Source organism: Leishmania major, chromosome 12 (assembly GCF_000002725.2).
Source record: "Leishmania major strain Friedlin complete genome, chromosome 12".
Classification (NCBI taxonomy): Eukaryota; Euglenozoa; class Kinetoplastea; order Trypanosomatida; family Trypanosomatidae; genus Leishmania; species Leishmania major.
This window is the reverse complement of record NC_007253.2, coordinates 397,508-416,760: the sequence shown is the minus strand read 5'-3', so window position 1 is coordinate 416,760 and position 19,253 is coordinate 397,508. Positions and strand designations below refer to the sequence as shown.

The 19,253-nt window shown below is 66.2% G+C and overlaps 5 protein-coding genes across 5 annotated transcripts; all 5 read right to left on the bottom strand.

Moving 5' to 3' along the window:
* Positions 1–967: 967 nt before the first annotated feature.
* On the bottom strand, positions 968–2,155 carry LMJF_12_0890 (putative surface antigen protein 2; the record flags this gene model as incomplete). Its single annotated transcript, XM_001681632.1, has 1 exon — positions 968–2,155. The coding sequence occupies one exon, from the start codon at positions 2,153–2,155 to the stop codon at positions 968–970; it is 1,188 nt and encodes a 395-aa protein (XP_001681684.1).
* A 5,713-nt stretch (positions 2,156–7,868) lies between these two features.
* Positions 7,869–9,512, bottom strand: LMJF_12_0870 (putative surface antigen protein 2; the record flags this gene model as incomplete). The annotated part of the gene is made up of 1 exon (XM_001681631.1): positions 7,869–9,512. The coding sequence occupies one exon, from the start codon at positions 9,510–9,512 to the stop codon at positions 7,869–7,871; it is 1,644 nt and encodes a 547-aa protein (XP_001681683.1).
* Positions 9,513–10,274: 762 nt separating this feature from the next.
* LMJF_12_0867 (conserved hypothetical protein) lies at positions 10,275–11,651 on the bottom strand (the record flags this gene model as incomplete). Its single annotated transcript, XM_001681630.1, has 1 exon — positions 10,275–11,651. The coding sequence occupies one exon, from the start codon at positions 11,649–11,651 to the stop codon at positions 10,275–10,277; it is 1,377 nt and encodes a 458-aa protein (XP_001681682.1).
* A 1,962-nt stretch (positions 11,652–13,613) lies between these two features.
* Positions 13,614–14,771, bottom strand: LMJF_12_1000 (promastigote surface antigen protein 2 PSA2; the record flags this gene model as incomplete). The annotated part of the gene is made up of 1 exon (XM_001681629.1): positions 13,614–14,771. One exon carries the CDS (start codon positions 14,769–14,771, stop codon positions 13,614–13,616), a length of 1,158 nt encoding a protein of 385 aa, XP_001681681.1.
* Positions 14,772–17,216: 2,445 nt separating this feature from the next.
* Positions 17,217–19,049, bottom strand: LMJF_12_0990 (putative surface antigen protein; the record flags this gene model as incomplete). The annotated part of the gene is made up of 1 exon (XM_001681628.1): positions 17,217–19,049. One exon carries the CDS (start codon positions 19,047–19,049, stop codon positions 17,217–17,219), a length of 1,833 nt encoding a protein of 610 aa, XP_001681680.1.
* Between the last annotated feature and the right edge of the window lie 204 nt (positions 19,050–19,253).

Here is a 19,253-nt window from a genome sequence, read left to right as displayed (position 1 = left end):
GCAAGCACAGAAGAGGCGGGCAAGAGAGCGTGACGCGACACACGCGTGCTGGCACACACGGATACACGCACATACCTATACATACATATACATACATCTACATATATATATATATATGTATACATGGATGCACCGCCCACGAAATCGAACGCAGAAAATGAGGAAGGAGAGGGGAGGAGGGGCACCGATGTCCCCTCCACACGGCCATGCGCACAGGCACGGATTGTGGGAGGCAGCGGGAGGGTGGCACACCAGAGCAAGCAAGGACATACATGGAAGAGGCGGTGCGTGCTGGCACACACACACACACGGAGACGCACTGTGAGAAGACAATCACAGTAAGGCTGAAGTCTGAGAGGCGGCACACGCGAACGCGGCTCTGCGGACGAGGCGCCGAGGCAACACGAAGAGACGGTCCAACGAGATGTGCAACAGACAGGGCCTACACGGGAGGAGCGAGGAGCGAGGCCGAAGGGGGATCGGCTCGGCGCTCCATGAAAGGGGGGAGGCACAGCGGCATATCCCTCGTCTGCGCACCGCACGGCAGAGGAGGGGAGACCGCAGTGCGGGGGAGGGGGGAGAAGAGAGAAGACAAGCGAATGGAAAGAGAAAGAGGAGAGAGCGCACGGCAGTGCACAGCACACTCGCAAGCGCAGCGGCGCGCGCGCACGTGCCACCCCTCCCTCGCCCGCATGTGAGAGAGGAGGGCAGCAGAGAGAGTCGGGGCAGAGGAGCGACACCGCGGGAGCAGCAGCGCCGCATGAGAGCCCCACACACAGCCCACAGCATCAACACGCAGAGAGAGGCAGAGGCACCGAGAGGCAGGAGCGAGGGCACCACTGGCAGCCATGCTCACAGAGACACGCACGCGCACGCCAACGCAGGGGGCGGCGCTGCACGCAAGCACGCAGACAGTCGTGTGCCACGCAGCGGGGGCCGCTGCCTGCGCGCGACAGCAGCAGCGTCCTCACGCCGCCAGCCCCACGCTGAACAGCACAGCCACGCACACAACAGCTGCTGCTGCCACTCCGCTCGACACAGCAGCAACACCGCCATCGTTGTGCATCAGGCACGTCCTCTCGTCCGTCAGGAAGTAGTCCTCACGGCACCTGGCGCACCTCGCAGCGGAGTCCCCCTCGCACACCTCACACCCATCCACCTCGCACTCCGTCTCTGGTGCAGTCGGGCACACCCTATCGGTCGTGCAGTCGCTGCCCTTGTGCTTGTCCTCGATGTCCACAACAAGACCACCTCTGTCGGCCCACGAGTCCGGCACACACCCGCAGAAGTGGTTGCCGCTCAGTGACATACCGCGCAGCTTTGGCATCGACGACCACTCGGGCGGCAGACTGCCGGACAGGTCGCAGTTGTTCAGCCAGAAGTATGCGGCCTCCGACATCCCACTCCACTCGGGCGGCAGCGTGCCGGAGACCTGAGTAAGATAAAGGTGAAGGTACGCCAGGCTGCTCATAGAACCCCATTCGGGCGGCAGCGTCCCGGACAACAACGTATCAGCGAGCAGCACATCTGTAAGCTTTCTCATCCACCTCCACTGGGGCGGCAGCGCGCCGGAGATGCCTGTGCCCCGCAGATTGAGAACACTCAGCGATGTCATCGAGCTCCACTGGGGCGGCAGCGCGCCGGAGATGCTTTCACACTTTTCAATCGACAACGACTCCAAAGATGTCATCGAGTGCCATGAGGCGGGCAGCGCACCGCTCACTTTGTTGCCCGACAACTTAAGGGAAGTCAGTCCTTCCAGCTTGCTCCAGCTGTCCGGCAGCGTCCCGCTCAGCCCCGGCCCCATTTCGGAAAAGTCGAGCTGCTTGATCACGACGTGCCTGTAGTCGACGTTCACAGGCATCTCCGGCAGCGTGCCGGCATACGTCGGACTGATTCCCCGTACGTTCACACCTATAACATTACACACGATGAACTCCCATGAGCAGAAGTCGTTGCCCGCCCACTTCTCCCCAAGCTCAGGGATCGCACGCCCAAACGCCTGCAGCACCGCCAGCGTGTTCGTCCGCTGCGCCGCAGTGAAGTCGCCCGTCCCAGCAGCACGCGCCACCGGCGCACTGCTCGTGCACAGCAGCAGCGCCACCGCAGCGGCGAGCGTCGCCGCCAGCACCAGCCGACGCACGCACTGCGCCATTCGCAGCCAGGGTCACGAGCAGAGCGGGGCGGCAGCAGGTCCGTGGGCGGGATTGCTCGGGCGTCGGTGTCTGCTGAGCTTACCAGGCAGAGCGAGGGGGCCGACACGTCGTACGTAGCCTCGTGCGGGGGAGAGAGGCGAGCAGCGGGGCGCAGCGACTGGGCAGGGTCCGTAGAGCTGTCACAGCAGCAGCAGCGAGGCGAGGGGTAGTGTGGATGCGCACGCACGTCTGCGTGTCCGTGAAGGTTGGCCGAGGTGACAACGAAGGATAGAGAGGGAGGGAGAGGGAGGGAGCGGTGCACATGAGGAGGAGGGGAGGGGCAGGGAGGGGCGAGCCATACGCAGCGCGGAGCTCCGCACAGACCAGCGGCGTGGAGTGGGCGGCCAGCGAAACAGAGAGCATGACCAGCGGGCGGGTGCGCCCCCGTCCACCCGTCCGCTCCGTCTGGTCGGTCGCTGCAGCTCCCCCTCACTCCCGTGCGTGCGCGCAGAGCTGTGCGACGCGGCACGAGCTCCTCGATGCAGATAATAATGATGAGCGGCAGGGCAGTGGCCAAGTGCGTCGCAGTGGGTGCAAGCACCAAGCACGGTTCAAGACAGCAGCACGGGCAGCACGACCACGCGCTACGGATGGTAGGGACGCCAGTGACGCCGAGAACAGAGGAAAAGCAAACGCAGTGCAACGACGCGCAAGACGCCGGCCCCGCCCACGGACGGGTGTGTGCGCACACGAGGCGGGGGGGGATGCGGCAGCACCGGCCCGCTCGCCATGCGCAGGCAGCAGCGGCACCAGGCACAGGGGGAACGGCACCACACAGGGAAAGAGCCGAAGGCCCGCAGCAGCACAGGCAAGGCCGCCGTTGTGGCTCACGTGTGCCGGTCGCTGCTCGGTGGGGCGGGAGAGACCGGCGAGGGGCACTCGCTTGCTCGCCTCGCATCACCGATGGGAGGTGAAGCGGGGACAAGAGAGCAGGCAGTGGCGGGGCATCCCCTCTGCCCATGAGGCCCCACCGCTGCATGGGCGCGCTGTCCACGCGCAGTGGGGGTGTGGAAGCACAGGACACCAAACCCTCATGAGTGCCGATGTCGCTCGCCGCCCGCATGCGTGTGCAGCCGCATATGGCAGGTGGGGAGAGGGGCGAGTGCCAGGCAACACTCGGGGTGGCGATGTCTGCAACAGCGCGAGCAGCTCCACTTCGACGCGTCCATCCCTCCGTCCTGCAACAGCAGGCCGACGCCGCGCCACACCCCGCACCAGGCCCCGCGCGCGGCCCCTCGCACAGCCTCTGCCCACCCATCCGCCACGCAGGTCGCCCCACAGCAGCGCACACCGTGCCGGCAGCCACCTGGCGCGTCCACCTCGGCGTGGCCCAGGCACCCCACCAGCAGGCAACACGGGCCGGGCGGGAGACGCCCGAGCCCCGTTGACCCCTCGCCCAGCATGCAGGCAGCACAAGCGCGCCCACTGCCGCACGTCGCTCCGGCGCCGCGCCATCCACGACCTCACTGCCCACACCGGTGGCGACGCACCGCCCTCGCCTCCCCCCGGCGCCGTAGGGGCCTAGCCCTTCCGCCACCAGAAGCGGTCCCGTATGCGCAGGGATGAGGGGAGAGGGGGGAGGGGCCGCTCCGCCTCCCCACACAGAGAGTGCGGCGCCACTGGATGCCGCGCACTGGGGTGCCCCCCTGTCACCAGCATCGTCACGTATGCGGCGGGGAGAAAGGAGCGACTACATGACGCGCATCGCAACGAGCGGGGGTGCGGACGCCGACCACTGTCGCATGTGGGTGGGGGACGCGGCAGATCATTGAGGGCCCAGCACCTCCGTGAGGTCTCCGCTCCGTCCCCACAGCTCGCACTCGGTGCAGTGCGTAGGTGCGGCCCCCTTCGCCTCACCTCCCCGTGCGCACCGCCCACACCCCTGCGGACAGCACAGGCACCACGTTCTCCCTCGGCCTCGCTGTGCGTGCCTCTCCCCCATCGCCCAGTCCACCCACGAGCGCCGGCACGCGGATGCACGGCCGACGTGTGCCAGCAGGGGAGAACGCTCGCACACACGCCGTCACCACCAAGGTGAGAGCACGCCCTCGCCGCACACGATGCGGCCGCAGGGAGGAGGGAGGAGGGATGGGGTGCGCCGTGCCGAGTCCGGCCAGCCAACAAGCCACCAGCACGCTCGCACGCAAGCAAGCCAAGCAGAAGCCATTCCCGGCCTCACTCCACACACCGATACGCGCCGTGTCTCAACGCAGCGGTGCGGCCTGCGACGCGGCGGCGCAGAAGGGAGGCTGGCCACAGTAGCCGCGCACACACGCACACAGACGGGCTCCAGCGCGCTCCACCGGCATCGGGGGCGGGAGGGATAGCTGCACCTGTCCCCACACACGCGGCCGCCCTCACGCGCACAGCACGCAGCAGAGGCGACGCCGTCCCCTTCCCCACACACCCTTGTTCGCCCACCCTGCACGGCACACGCAGTGCTTCGCGCCGCGATGGCGAGGCCAGTCGTGCGCCCACGCCACACCTACGGAGCGCCACCCTCCGTCCTCGGCTTCCCCTCGGCGAGCATAGCCAGCAAGGGGGGCGTGTCCTTCCGCTGCCCAGCCTTCTCCAGTCGCGGCCGCCTGTCGCCTCGTGCCCAGCTCGCCGCCGTCGCCGAGCCGCTCGCCGATGTCTATGGACGCTGCGGCTGTCGGCGAGCAGGCTGGCGCCGCTGCGCCATCGGCTAGACCGCAGGCCACCGCAAGAGCCGCGCGCAGCCGGCCCGGCACGTACTCGGCCACCACCCAAAACGCAACAGCCATGGCGACCCCCACGCACGCCTCGGCGGGCGCAGCCGCCGTCGCCGTCGCAGCAGCACCGATCCCCGGCAGCCGCAGCGTGGCTCGCAGCACCGCAGAGGCGCCGACGCGCTCTACTTGCCTCGTCAGACACCCCACCGCCACGGACTCGGATGGCCCGTGGTGCACAGCGTCGCGGCTGTCAACGGACACACCACAGGATGCCGTCTGCGCAGAGACGCTGCAGCCGACTTCACGGGCCTCGCACAGCCACCGCAGCACGCCGTCGGACTCAGGCACGCCCAGGCAGCCCGCCCGTGAGGCGTGGCAGAGCACAAGGACGACGTCGTCGGCCGCGACCGCGGGTCAGCAGTCCAGCCGTGCGGGCCCCCGCACCCCACGGGCGTGTCTCATCCGCTCCACCCCAGGCGGAAAGCTCTGCCGTCAGCGGCGCACACGCGGACCTCGGCGACCGCCAGTCCTCGCCGCCACCGCGCACACCGCCGAGCGCGGACACAAGCGCGTTCGCCACCGGCGCCGCGGCCTCGCAGCCAGCAGCGGTGGCGGAGGTGCGAGCTGAGAAGACCACGCCCCCGGCCCGGTACAGGTCTGCCGCTGGCACGAAGGTGCGCGCCACGCGGTCGCAGCGCTGTGCATCGCCGAGCAGCTCATCGTGCGCAGAGAAGGTCAGGTCCAACGGGGTCGCGGCCAGCAGCTCGCCAGCACCGACGGTGCTCGGGACACCGCGCCCCTTCACAGGCCAGCGCTGCGCACAGCCGCTTGGCGGGGCGTGCGCCAGCGCCGCGTGCAGCAGCGAGAACGAGGCATGCGCCGGGCACGGCAGCGTCGGCGTGCGCGTCCTCGCCACGGCGCACACGATGGGATCGCGCACGACGAAGCACAGGAACGGCTGGCCGTGACGAGGGCGGGACAGCCGCACGACGCCGGCGCCCATCATGCGCTGCGACAGCAGGGGCGCCGTGCCCACCGCTGACCGGTCCGGACGCGGTGCGGGCAGGAGAAGCGCATCGGCATCGCCTGTCGTGGCACACGCCACGCGGGGGGCACAGGTGCGAGCGCACACGCAAGCGCTGCTGCGGCCACTTCGGGCGCACGCCTCCGCATCTCGGCAAGACGTCGCGGCGCGGTTGCGGCGGCACGGCAGGGAGGGCACTGAAGCAAGAGCTTCACAGCACAGGGCGCAGCTCGGCCGTTGGGTGCTGTCGGGTCTCCTCCTCGCCGTCGGTGTGCGCGCATGTTCGTGCGCGCCATGGGCGCATGTGGCAGCAGGCGCACTGCTGGCGACGGCGCTGTCCTCCCTGTGAATGAGTGGTGCGCTGGGCACAGACGGGGACACACACATGCACGCAGCCGGGTAGGCAGTGCGCAGGGCTCAGGCGCGGCGGAGGGGGAGGGCAGGCAGAGAGAGAAGATGTCTGGGCAGGCAGGGAGAGGAGCATCGGTGGGGAGAGACGGCACGCACGCGTGTCCAGAGGCCCGCGCTGCGCACCACCGTCGCGACAGCATCCGCGCGCGGTCCTCGCCACAACGCCCACCGTCATCGGCGTTACCACAACACGTTTCCCCCTCCCACAGCACGGGTCGGGGTCACGGGGCCGAGCAGCTCTCGTTTGTTGACTCGAAGGGGAAACAGAGAAACAGAGAAATAGGGGAGGGCCGCCGCCCACCTTCCGCACGGCCACCACCCGGCGCCAGCCGCCAGCGCGCCCAGAGCGAGTGGCAAGCACAGAAGAGGCGGGCAAGAGAGCGTGGCGCAGCACGCGGATACACGCACATACATATGTATACACACACACATACATGCCCAATACTATACAGATGTGCAGATAAAGCATGCATACCCACCCTTCTATATATTTGCACATAGAGAGAGAGGGAGAGATACCTACTTATAGCTATATATATATATATATGCACACACACGCACACACACACATATGAATCCACAGAAGGACACATTACTACGCAGACATATACATACAGACGCACACGTACATACAGGTGTGCACGCATCTAGCACCGCCTCCCTCCCTATTTCCTGGATATATATATATATATATACAACAACCACGTAATAGCACGAAGAGAGTGAGGAAGTAGAGAGTGGCAGGGAGGGGCATCGATGTCGCCTCCACACGGCCATGCGCACAGGCACGGATTGTGGGAGGCAGCGGGAGGGCGGCACACCAGAGCAAGCAAGGACATACATGGAAGAGGCGGTGCGTGCTGGCACACACACACACACACGGAGGCGCACTGTGAGAAGACAATCACAGTAAGGCTGAAGTCTGAGAGGCGGCACACGCGAACGTGGCTCTGCAGAGAAGACGGTCCAACGAGAGGCAACGCGAAGAGACGGTCCAACGAGATGTACAACAGACAGGACCCACACGGGAGGAGGGAGGAGCGAGGCCGAAGGGGGATCGGCTCGGCGCTCCATGAAAGGGGGGAGGCACAGCGGCATATCCCTCGTCTGCGCACCGCACGGCAGAGGAGGGGAGACCGCAGTGCGGGGGAGGGGGGAGAAGAGAGAAGACAAGCGAACGGAAAGAGAAAGAGGAGAGAGCGCACGGCAGTGCACAGCACACTCGCAAGCGCAGCGGCGCGCGCGCACGTGCCACCCCTCCCTCGCCCGCATGCGAGAGAGGAGGGCAGCAGAGAGAGTCGCGGCAGAGGAGCGACACCGCGGGAGCAGCAGCGCCGCATGAGAGCCCCACACACAGCCCACAGCATCAACACGCAGAGAGAGGCAGAGGCACCGAGAGGCAGGAGCGAGGGCACCACTGGCAGCCATGCTCACAGAGACACGCACGCGCACGCCAACGCAGGGGGCGGCGCTGCACGCAAGCACGCAGACAGTCGTGTGCCACGCAGCGGGGGCCGCTGCCTGCGCGCGACAGCAGCAGCGTGCTCACGCCGCCAGCCCCACGCTGAACAGCACAGCCACGCACACAACAGCTGCTGCCGCCACTCCGCTCGACACAGCAGCAACACCGCCATCGCAGTACACCAGGCACGTCCTCTCGTCCGTCAGGAAGTAGTCCTCACGGCACCTCGCGCACCTCGCAGCGGAGTCCCCCTCGCACACCTCACACCCATCCACCTCGCACTCCGTCTCTGGTGCAGGAGTCGGCGTGTTTGTTGGGGTAGCAGTGGTCGTGGGTTCAGCCGGTGCCTCAGTGGTGGTTGTGGTGGGCAGCTTAGTAGTGCTCGTTATCGTGGTCGGCGGCTTAGTGGTGGTCGTGGTCGTGGTAGGGGGTTTAGTGGTGGTCGCTGTCGTGATAGGGGGCTTAGTGGTGGTCGTGGTCGTGGTGGGGGGTTTTGTGGTGGTCGTTGTCGTGGTGGGGGGTTTTGTGGTGGTTGTTGTCGTGGTGGGGGGCTTAGTGGTGGTCGTTGTCGTGGTGGGGGGTTTTGTGGTGGTCGTGGTCGTGGTGGGGGGCTTAGTGGTGGTCGTTGTCGTGGTGGGGGGTTTTGTGGTGGTCGTTGTCGTGGTGGGGAGCTTAGTGGTGGTCGTTGTGCAGTCCTTACCAGCCAAGCAGTCGCTGCCCTTGTGCTTGTCCTCGATTTCCACAGCAAGATCAGCCTTGTTGGCCCACGACTCCGGCACACACCCGCAGAAGCGGTTGCCCTTCAGTGAGACGCCGCGCAGGTATGGCATCGACGACCACTGGGGCGGCAGCGTGCCGGACAGGTCGCAGTTGTTCAGCCAGAAGTATGCAGCCGTCGACATCCGACTCCACTCGGCCGGCAGCGTGCCGGATACCTTCGTGCTATCCAGATCTAGAACCCGCAATACCTTCATTAGGCTCCACTGAGGAGGGAGAGGGCCGGTAATCTTCAATTTCCGTAAAACCAGCTGCTGTATTCTCTCCAGCGAGCCCCACTCCGGGGGCAACAAGCCTGTGATCGGCGTGTCGTCAAGAAAGACGTTCGACAGTGATTTCCAAGAGCTCCACTCCGCAGGCAGCGTACCGCTCAGTTTTAGTCGCCTTAGCCGCAGAGTCTGTAAATTAGGCAGCCAGCTCCACTCGGGCGGCAGCGTGCCGATGATGCCGCCAGATTCTTGAATTAACAAATATGAAAACAGCTTCATCGAGTGCCATGAGGCGGGCAGTGTACCGCTCACGCCGCAGCCCGACAACGTAAGGGAAGTCAGTCCTTCCAGCTTGCTCCAGCTGTCCGGCAGCGTCCCGCTCAGCAGTGGCATATTCCAGATATACAGCTCCCGGATCATGACGTGCCTGTAGTCGACGTTCACAGGCATCTCCGGCAGCGTGCCGGCATACGTCGTACTGATTACCCGTACGTACACTGCCCTCTGAGTACACCTGATGAACTCCCACGAGCAGAAGTCGTTGCCCGCCCACTTCTCCCCAAGCTTAGGGATCGCACGCCCAAACGCCTGCAGCACCGCCAGCGTGTTTGTCCGCTGCTCCTCAGTGAAGTCGTTCGTCACAGTAGCACGCGCCACCGGCGCACTGCTCGTGCACAGCAGCAGCGCCACCGCAGCGGCGAGCGTCGCCGCCAGCACCAGCCGACGCACGCACTGCGCCATTCGCAGCCAGGGTCACGAGCAGAGCGGGGCGGCAGCAGGTCCGTGGGCGGGATTGCTCGGGCGTCGGTGTCTGCTGAGCTTACCAGGCAGAGCGAGGGGGCCGACACGTCGTACGTAGCCTCGTGCGGGGGAGAGAGGCGAGCAGCGGGGCGCAGCGACTGGGCAGGGTCCGTAGAGCTGTCACAGCAGCAGCAGCGAGGCGAGGGGTAGTGTGGATGCGCACGTACGTCTGCGTGTCCGTGAAGGTTGGCCGAGGTGACAACGAAGGATAGAGAGGGAGGGAGAGGGAGGGAGCGGTGCACATGAGGAGGAGGCGAGGGGCAGGGAGGGGCGAGCCATACGCAGCGCGGAGCTCCGCACAGACCAGCGGCGTGGAGTGGGCGGCCAGCGAAACAGAGAGCATGACCAGCGGGCGGGTGCGCCCCCGTCCACCCGTCCGCTCCGTCTGGTCGGTCGCTGCAGCTCCCCCTCACTCCCGTGCGTGCGCGCAGAGCTGTGCGACGCGGCACGAGCTCCTCGATGCAGATAATAATGATGAGCGGCAGGGCAGTGGCCAAGTGCGTCGCAGTGGGTGCAAGCACCAAGCACGGCTCAAGACAGCAGCACGGGCAGCACGACCACGCGCTACGGATGGTAGGGACGCCAGTGACGCCGAGAACAGAGGAAAAGTAAACGCAGTGCAACGACGCGCAAGACGCCGGCCCCGCCCACGGACGGGTGTGTGCGCACACGAGGCGGGGGGGATGCGGCAGCACCGGCCCGCTAGCCATGCTCGCTCTNCCCATCACGCGCCCCTGCGCCACACACGGGCCCGCTGCCCACTGCTCTGGCGCCCGAGCTCCGGCTGCGGCCAGATGGCAGCGGCGGGCCCGGCGCGCACCTCATCGGCCGGCAACCCGTCGGCAGAGGCGCCTTCGGCCCGCTCGGCGCGCCGCTCGTGTCGCCAAACAGCCTGCGATGCCGCGCCATCGCCTCGCTCAGCGACTGCTCACACGCAGCATTGTGCGCCGCTTCAGCTGCGCGGGCTGCAGCGGCGTCCGCGTCCTCGTACCTCCCGTACGGCGCCTCGTAGTGCGCCGCCTCGTAGTGCGCCGCCGGGTGCGCTGGCGGGCCGCCCTCGTTCCCCTCGAAGCACAGTCCGTCGTTGAACGCTACGTGGAAGGGCAGCGACTCGCCGGGCTTGCGGCCCGACGCCCACAAATGCCGCCATTCCGCCCGCCGCCCATCGCGCGGCTCCACGTACTCGCTGGCCTGAACAAGGTCGTACTCGGGGTCCTCGCTCGGGTCCGTCTCCTTGCCGTGTCGGACCCGCTCGCGGTACCGCGCCTTCGCACGCTCCACCGCCCCCTCAAAGTCCCTCGGGCGGATCTTGCCCGGGTACGACCACGGCTCCTGCACCGCCTCCGTCCGCTTCACCATCTCCCACTCCCTGTCCTCCCCCTCCATGATGCGGCGCAGCACCTCCTCCTCCGCCTCGTCGCAGCGCAGGAGGTGGCCCTGCTGGAAGCCGTACCCCTCAGCGCGTCCGTGCTGGTCTGACCCGCCATGGTAAAGGTGAGAGAAGGGGCACCGCGGGTACGCCTCCCACTTGCCCGTGGGGCCCATCATATCGTAGTGGTACCTGTACCGGAACGCGCGGTTGCCGTGCTCGTCCACCGACTCGTCCCACCGCAGCAGCATCGGCGGCGGTCGCGGGAACATCTCCAGCGGGTCGTCCGGCTCCCTCGGCTGCCAGTCCTCGATGCGGAACAGCTCGTCGGCGTCCATGTACCAGTGTCCGACAATGTCGCCCTGCACGTTCGCCACGTGCCACCGGAACGGCGACGTGCGCTTCGTGTTGTACAGCAGTGGATCGCAGTAGCTGCCAGGCACCACGCCGTACGCGGACAGCGGCGCGAAGCACACCTGCTCGAGACGCTGCTGGTGCAGGTAGCCCTCCTGCATCGGCGACACCCACTCCTCATCCCACGCGTACAGCATCCATGCGCGGTGCCGCATCTGGCGCCACAGCCGCAGCAGCCGGCCAGGCCTCACGTTCCTGAAGGTTGTCCGCGGGGCGCTCGCGTCGTCCTCCTCCGCGGCCCACACACGCAGCAGCGGCGTGGCGCGGAACAGCTTGCTAGGGGCACAGCGCAGCATCACCAGGCAGCGGGCTGCACGAGGAGGGAGCGCGACGCACACGCGTCAGCCACCCCTGCACGCACAAAGGCACGTGCGCGCACGACCCCCCACAAAGAGCGCAGACAAGCGGCGACGGGCGAGGCGCTGCCCTGTTCTCGGCAGCCTTGCGTGTGTGTGTGTGCGTGTGTGTTCACGCGCGCAGAGCTGTGCGACGCGGCACGAGCCCCTCGATGCAGATAATAACGATGAGCGGCAGAGCAGTGGCCAAGTGCGTCGCAGTGGGCGCAAGCATCAAGCACGGTTCAAGACAGCAGCACGGGCACATGCTACGGACCGCAGGGACGCCGGTGACCCCGAGAGCAGGGGGCGGGGAGGGGGGGAACACCACCCCCGCACCACAGTTGCCATCCTAACGAGCCCCGCCGAGTCGGCGGAGGGGGGAGGTGGCGCACGCCATCGAGGACAGCAAAGAGGGGCAGGGAGAGAGCGGAGCACCTGTGCGAGATGTGCAGCGGGAGGAGACGAGCGAGGCAGGGCGCAGCTCGGCCGTTGGGTGCTGTCGGGTCTCTCCTCGCCGTCGGCGTGCGCGCAGGCACACTGCTGGCGGCGGCGCTGTCCTCCCTGTGAATGAGTGGTGCGCTGGGCACAGACGGGGACACACACATGCACGCAGCCGGGCAGGCAGTGCGCAGGGCTCAGGCGCGGCGGGGGGGGAGGGCAGGCAGAGAGAGAAGATGTCTGGGCAGGCAGGGAGAGGAGCATCGGTGGGGAGAGACGGCACGCACGCGTGTCCAGAGGCCCGCGCTGCGCACCACCGTCGCGACAGCATCCGCGCACGGTCCTCGCCACAACGCCCACCGTCATCGGCGTTACCACAACACGTTTCCCCCTCCCACAGCACGGGTCGGGGTCACGGGGCCGAGCAGCTCTCGTTTGTTGACTCGAAGGGGAAACAGAGAAACAGAGAAATAGGGGAGGGCCGCCGCCCACCTCCGCACGGCCACCACCCGGCGCCAGCCGCCAGCGCGCCCAGAGCGAGTGGCAAGCACAGGGAAGGCGGGCAAGAGAGCGTGGCGCACCACGCGGATACACGCACATACATATACATACATCTGCATGTATATATATATGTATACATGGATGCGCCGCCCACGAAATCGAACGCAGAAAATGAGGAAGGAGAGGGGAGGAGGGGCACCGATGTCGCCTCCACACGGCCATGCGCACATCTACGGATTGTGGGAGGCAGCGGGAGGGTGGCACACCAGAGCAAGCAAGGACATACATGGAAGAGGCGGTGCGTGCTGGCACACACACACACACGGAGACGCACTGTGAGAAGACAATCACAGTAAGGCTGAAGTCTGAGAGGCGGCACACGCGAACGCGGCTCTGCGGACGAGGCGCCGAGGCAACACGAAGAGACGGTCCAACGAGATGTGCAACAGACAGGGCCTACACGGGGGGAGCGAGGAGCGAGGCCGAAGGGGGATCGGCTCGGCGCTCCATGAAAGGGGGGAGGCACAGCGGCATATCCCTCGTCTGCGCACCGCACGGCAGAGGAGGGGAGACCGCAGTGCGGGGGAGGGGGGAGAAGAGAGAAGACAAGCGAATGGAAAGAGAAAGAGGAGAGAGCGCACGGCAGTGCACAGCACACTCGCAAGCGCAGCGGCGCGCGCGCACGTGCCACCCCTCCCTCGCCCGCATGTGAGAGAGGAGGGCAGCAGAGAGAGTCGGGGCAGAGGAGCGACACCGCGGGAGCAGCAGCGCCGCATGAGAGCCCCACACACAGCCCACAGCATCAACACGCCGAGAGAGGCAGAGGCACCGAGAGGCAGGAGCGAGGGCACCACTGGCAGCCATGCTCACAGAGACACGCACGCGCACGCCGATGCAGGGGGCGGCGCTGCACGCAAGCACGCAGACAGTCGTGTGCCACGCAGCGGGGGCCACTGCCTGCGCGCGACAGCAGCAGCGTCCTCACGCCGCCAGCCCCACGCTGAACAGCACAGCCACGCACACAACAGCTGCTGCTGCCACTCCGCTCGACACAGCAGCAACACCGCCATCGTTGTGCTTCAGGCACGTCTTCTCGTCCGTCAGGAAGTAGTCCTCACGGCACCTCGCGCACCTCGCAGCGGAGTCCCCCTCGCACACCTCACACCCATCCACCTCGCACTCCGTCTCTGGTGCAGGAGTCGGCGTGTTTGTTGGGGTAGCAGTGGTCGTGGGTTCAGCCGGTGCCTCAGTGGTGGTTGTGGGTTCAGCCGGTGCCTCAGTGCTGGTTGTGGTAAGCGGCTCAGTCGTGGTCCTCGGCGTAGGGGGAAAGTTAGTGAGGTTCGGGGTGGTCGCTGTCGTGGCGGAGGGCTTAGTGGTGGTCGTTGTGCAGTCCTTAGCAGCCAAGCAGTCGCTGCCCTTGTGCTTGTCCTCGATGTCCACAACAAGACCAGCCTTCTGATCCCACGAGTCCGGCACACACCCGCAGAACTTGTTGCCATTAAGAGAGACGGAAGCCAGCATCGGTATCGCAGACCACGAAGAGGGCAGACTGCCGGACAGGTCGCAGTCCTGCAGCTGCAGGGACCGGGCCTTCGACATCCCACTCCACTGGGGCGGCAGCGTGCCGGAGATGCCTGTGCCCCGCAGATTGAGAACACTCAGCGATGTCATCGAGCCCCACTCGGGGGGCACACTGCCGGAGATGCTTTCACACTTTTCAATCGACAACGACTCCAAAGATGTCATCGAGTGCCATGAGGCGGGCAGCGTCCCGCTCAGCCCCGGCCCCATTTCGGAAAAGTCGAGCTGCTTGATCACGACGTGCCTGTAGTCGACGTTCACAGGCATCTCCGGCAGCGTGCCGGCATACGTCGGACTGATTCCCGACACGTACACGTCCGGCGCATTGCACAAGACGGCCTCCCACGAGCAGAAGTCGTTGCCCGCCCACTTCTCCCCAAGCTTAGGGATCGCACGCCCAAACGCCTGCAGCACCGCCAGCGTGTTCGTCCGCTGCGCCGCAGTGAAGTCGCCCGTCCCAGCAGCACGCGCCACCGGCGCACTGCTCGTGCACAGCAGCAGCGCCACCGCAGCGGCGAGCGTCGCCGCCAGCACCAGCCGACGCACGCACTGCGCCATTCGCAGCCAGGGTCACGAGCAGAGCGGGGCGGCAGCAGGTCCGTGGGCGGGATTGCTCGGGCGTCGGTGTCTGCTGAGCTTACCAGGCAGAGCGAGGGGGCCGACACGTCGTACGTAGCCTCGTGCGGGGGAGAGAGGCGAGCAGCGGGGCGCAGCGACTGGGCAGGGTCCGTAGAGCTGTCACAGCAGCAGCGAGGTGAGGGGTAGTGTGGATGCGCACGCACGTCTGCGTGTCCGTGAAGGTTGGCCGAGGTGACAACGAAGGATAGAGAGGGAGGGAGAGGGAGGGGGAGGGAGGGAGCGGTGCACATGAGGAGGAGGCGAGGGGAAGGGAGGGGCAGGGAGGGGCGAGCCATACGCAGCGCGGAGCTCCGCACAGACCAGCGGCGTGGAGTGGGCGGCCAGCGAAAGAGAGAGCATGACCAGCGGGCGGGTGCGCCCCCGTCCGCCCGTCCGCTCCGTCTGGTCGGTCGTGCGGCTCCCCCTCACTCCCGTGCGTGTGCGTGGCGCGGCCCCTGCACAGACACCGCAGCGCCAGCGGCAGCAGCACCAGAGCGCGCGCACACACGCGTGGGGGCGGTGGGCAAGCGCGCTGACAACACGGAGCAGTCGAGCCCGCATGGGGGAGAGAGGCGAGCGCCCATGCGCAGCCCCACCAGCCACCGCATACCATTGTCATGCACCACCCCCGCACCACAGTTGCCATCCTAACGAGCCCCGCCGAGTCGGCGGAGGGGGGAGGTGGCGCACGCCATCGAGGACAGCAAAGAGGGGCAGGGAGAGAGCGGAGCACCTGTGCGAGATGTGCAGCGGGAGGAGACGAGCGAGGCAGGGCGCAGCTCGGCCGTTGGGTGCTGTCGGGTCTCTCCTCGCCGTCGGCGTGCGCGCAGGCACACTGCTGGCGGCGGCGCTGTCCTCCCTGTGAATGAGTGGTGCGCTGGGCACAGACGGGGACATACACATGCACGCAGCCGGGCAGGCAGTGCGCAGGGCTCAGGCGCGGCGGAGGGGGAGGGCAGGCAGAGAGAGAAGATGTCTGGGCAGGCAGGGAGAGGAGCATCGGTGGGGAGAGACGGCACGCACGCGTGTCCAGAGGCCCGCGCTGCGCACCACCGTCGCGACAGCATCCGCGCGCGGTCCTCGCCACAACGCCCACCGTCATCGGCGTTACCACAACACGTTTCCCCCTCCCACAGCACGGGTCGGGGTCACGGGGCCGAGCAGCTCTCGTTTGTTGACTCGAAGGGGAAACAGAGAAATAGAGAAATAGGGGAGGGCCGCCGCCCACCTCCGCACGGCCACCACCCGGCGCCAGCCGCCAGCGCGCCCAGAGCGAGTGGCAAGCACAGGAAAGGCGGGCAAGAGAGCGTGACGCGACACACGCGTGCTGGCACACACGGATACACGCACACGCCTACACACGGCACGCAGTCGGCTGTATACATCCATGCGCATGTAGACATGCGCATGCATACCCTAAAACTTGTCGATCAGCGTACACGCACATATTTATAAGGTGGGGCACTGACACACATAAGCGTGTACGCGCACACCTGCACGCATACCCGCTTCCCTACACGTGTATATCCATCCACGCATGCATGCATGCACCGCGCACGAAGCGGTACGAAGAGAGTGAGGAAGTAGAGAGTGGCAGGGAGGGGCACCGATGTCCCCTCCACACGGCCATGCGCACAGGCACGGATTGTGGGAGGCAGCGGGAGGGTGGCACACCAGAGCAAGCAAGGACGTACATGGAAGAGGCGGTGCGTGCTGGCACACACACACACACGGAGGCGCACTGTGAGAAGAGAATCACAGTAAGGCTGAAGTCCAGGAGGCCGCGCACGCGAACAAAGATTTGCGGAAGAGGCGATGCTCATGAAGAGACGGTCCAACGAGATGTACAACAGACAGGGCCTACACGGGAGGAGGGAGGAGCGAGGCCGAAGGGGGATCGTCTCGGCGCTCCATGAAAGGGGGGAGGCACAGCGGCATATCCCTCGTCTGCGCACCGCACGGCAGAGGAGGGGAGACCGCAGTGTGGGGGAGGGGGGAGAAGAGAGAAGACAAGCGAATGGAAAGAGAAAGAGGAGAGAGCGCACGGCAGTGCACAGCACACTCGCAAGCGCAGCGGCGCGCGCGCACGTGCCACCCCTCCCTCGCCCGCATGCGAGAGAGGAGGGCAGCAGAGAGAGTCGGGGCAGAGGAGCGACACCGCGAGAGCAGCAGCACCGCATGAGAGCCCCACACACAGCCCACAGCATCAACACGCGGAGAGAGGCAGAGGCACCGAGAGGCAGGAGCGAGGGCACCACTGGCAGCCATGCTCACAGAGACACGCACGCGCACGCCAATGCAGGGGGCGGTGCTGCACGCAAGCACGCAGACAGTCGTGTGCCACGCAGCGGGGGCCGCTGCCTGCGCGCGACAGCAGCAGCGTCCTCACGCCGCCAGCCCCACGCTGAACAGCACAGCCACGCACACAACAGCTGCTGCCGCCACTCCGCTCGACACAGCAGCAACACCGCCATCGTTGTGCATCAGGCACGTCCTCTCGTCCGTCAGAAAGTAGTCCTCACGGCACCTGGCGCACCTCGCAGCGGAGTCCCCCTCGCACACCTCACACCCATCCACCTCGCACTCCGTCTCTGGTGCAGTCGGGCACACCCTATCGGTCGTGCAGTCGCTGCCCTTGTGCTTGTCCTCGATGTCCACAACAAGACCAGCCTTCTGATCCCACGAGTCAGGCACACAACCGCAGAACTTGTTGCCCTTAAGGGAGACGAAAGCCAGCATCGGTATCGCAGACCATGAAGAGGGCAGACTGCCGGACAGGTCGCAGTCCTGCAGCTGCAGGGACTGGGCCTTCGACATCCCACTCCACTGGGGCGGCAGCGTGCCGGAGACCTTACTGCTGGACAGCTGAAGCGTAACAAGCGACTGCAGCGCACTCCACTCAGCAGGAAGCGTGCCGGACAACAAAGTATCGGTGAGCAGCAGATGTGTAAGCCTTCTCATCGAGCTCCACTGGGGCGGCAGCGTGCCGGAGACCTGAGTGCCCTGCACATCGAGAGCGGCGAGCGATGTCATCGAGCTCCACTGGGGCGGCAGCGTGCCGGAGACCTGAGTGCCCTGCACATCGAGAGAAGTGAGCGATGTCATCGAGCTCCACTGGGGCGGCAGCGTGCCGGAGACCTGAGTGCCCCGCAGATTGAGAGCCGTCAGCGATGTCATCGAGCTCCACTGGGGGGGCACACTGCCGGAGACCTGAGTGCCCTGCACATCGAGAGAAGTGAGCGATGTCATCAAGCTCCACTGGGGCGGCAGCGTGCCGGAGACCTGAGTGCCCTGCACATCGAGAACGGCGAGCGATGTCATCGAGCTCCACTGGGGGGGCACACTGCCGGAGATGCTTGTGCCCCGCAGATTGAGAACACTCAGCGATTTCATCGAGCTCCACTGGGGCGGCAGCGTGCCGGAGACCTGAGTGCCCTGCACATCGAGAACGGCGAGCAATGTCATCGAGCTCCACTGGGGCGGCAGCGCGCCGGAGACCTTCGCGCCATCCAGATTGAGAAAACTTAGCAATGTCATCGAGCTCCACTGAGGAGGCAGACTGCCGGAGACCTGAGTATCCCCGAGATCGAGAGTTCTCAGCGATTTCATCGAGCTCCACTGAGGAGGCAGACTGCCGGAGACCTTCGCGCCATCCAGATTGAGAAAACTCAGCGATTTCATCGAGCTCCACTGGGGCGGCAGCGCGCCGGAGATGCTTTCACACTTTTCAATCGACAACGACTCCAAAGATGTCATCGAGTGCCATGAGGCGGGCAGCGTACCGCTCACTTTGTTGCCCAACAACGTAAGGAAAGTCAGTTTTTCCAGCTTGCTCCAGCTGTCCGGCAGCGTCCCGCTCAGCAGTGGCATATTCCAGAACCCCAGGTCCCGGATCATGACGTGCCTGTAGTCGACGCCCACAGGCATCTCCGGCAGCGTGCCGGCATACGTCGAAACATCGAGACTTACGAAGACGTTGACTGACACGCACGCTACGTGGTCCCACGAGCAGAAGTCGTTGCCCGTCCACTTCTTCTCAAGCTCAGGGATCGCACGCCCAAACGCCTGCAGCACCGCCAGCGTGTTCGTCTGCTGCTCCTCAGTGAAGTCGCCCGTCCCAGCAGCACGCGCCACCGGCGCACTGCTCGTGCACAGCAGCAGCGCCACCGCAGCGGCGAGCGTCGCCGCCAGCACCAGCCGACGCACGCACTGCGCCATTCGCAGCCAGGGTCACGAGCAGAGCGGGGCGGCAGCAGGTCCGTGGGCGGGATTGCTCGGGCGTCGGTGTCTGCTGAGCTTACCAGGCAGAGCGAGGGGGCCGACACGTCGTACGTAGCCTCGTGCGGGGGAGAGAGGCGAGCAGCGGGGCGCAGCGACTGGGCAGGGTCCGTAGAGCTGTCACAGCAGCAGCAGCGAGGCGAG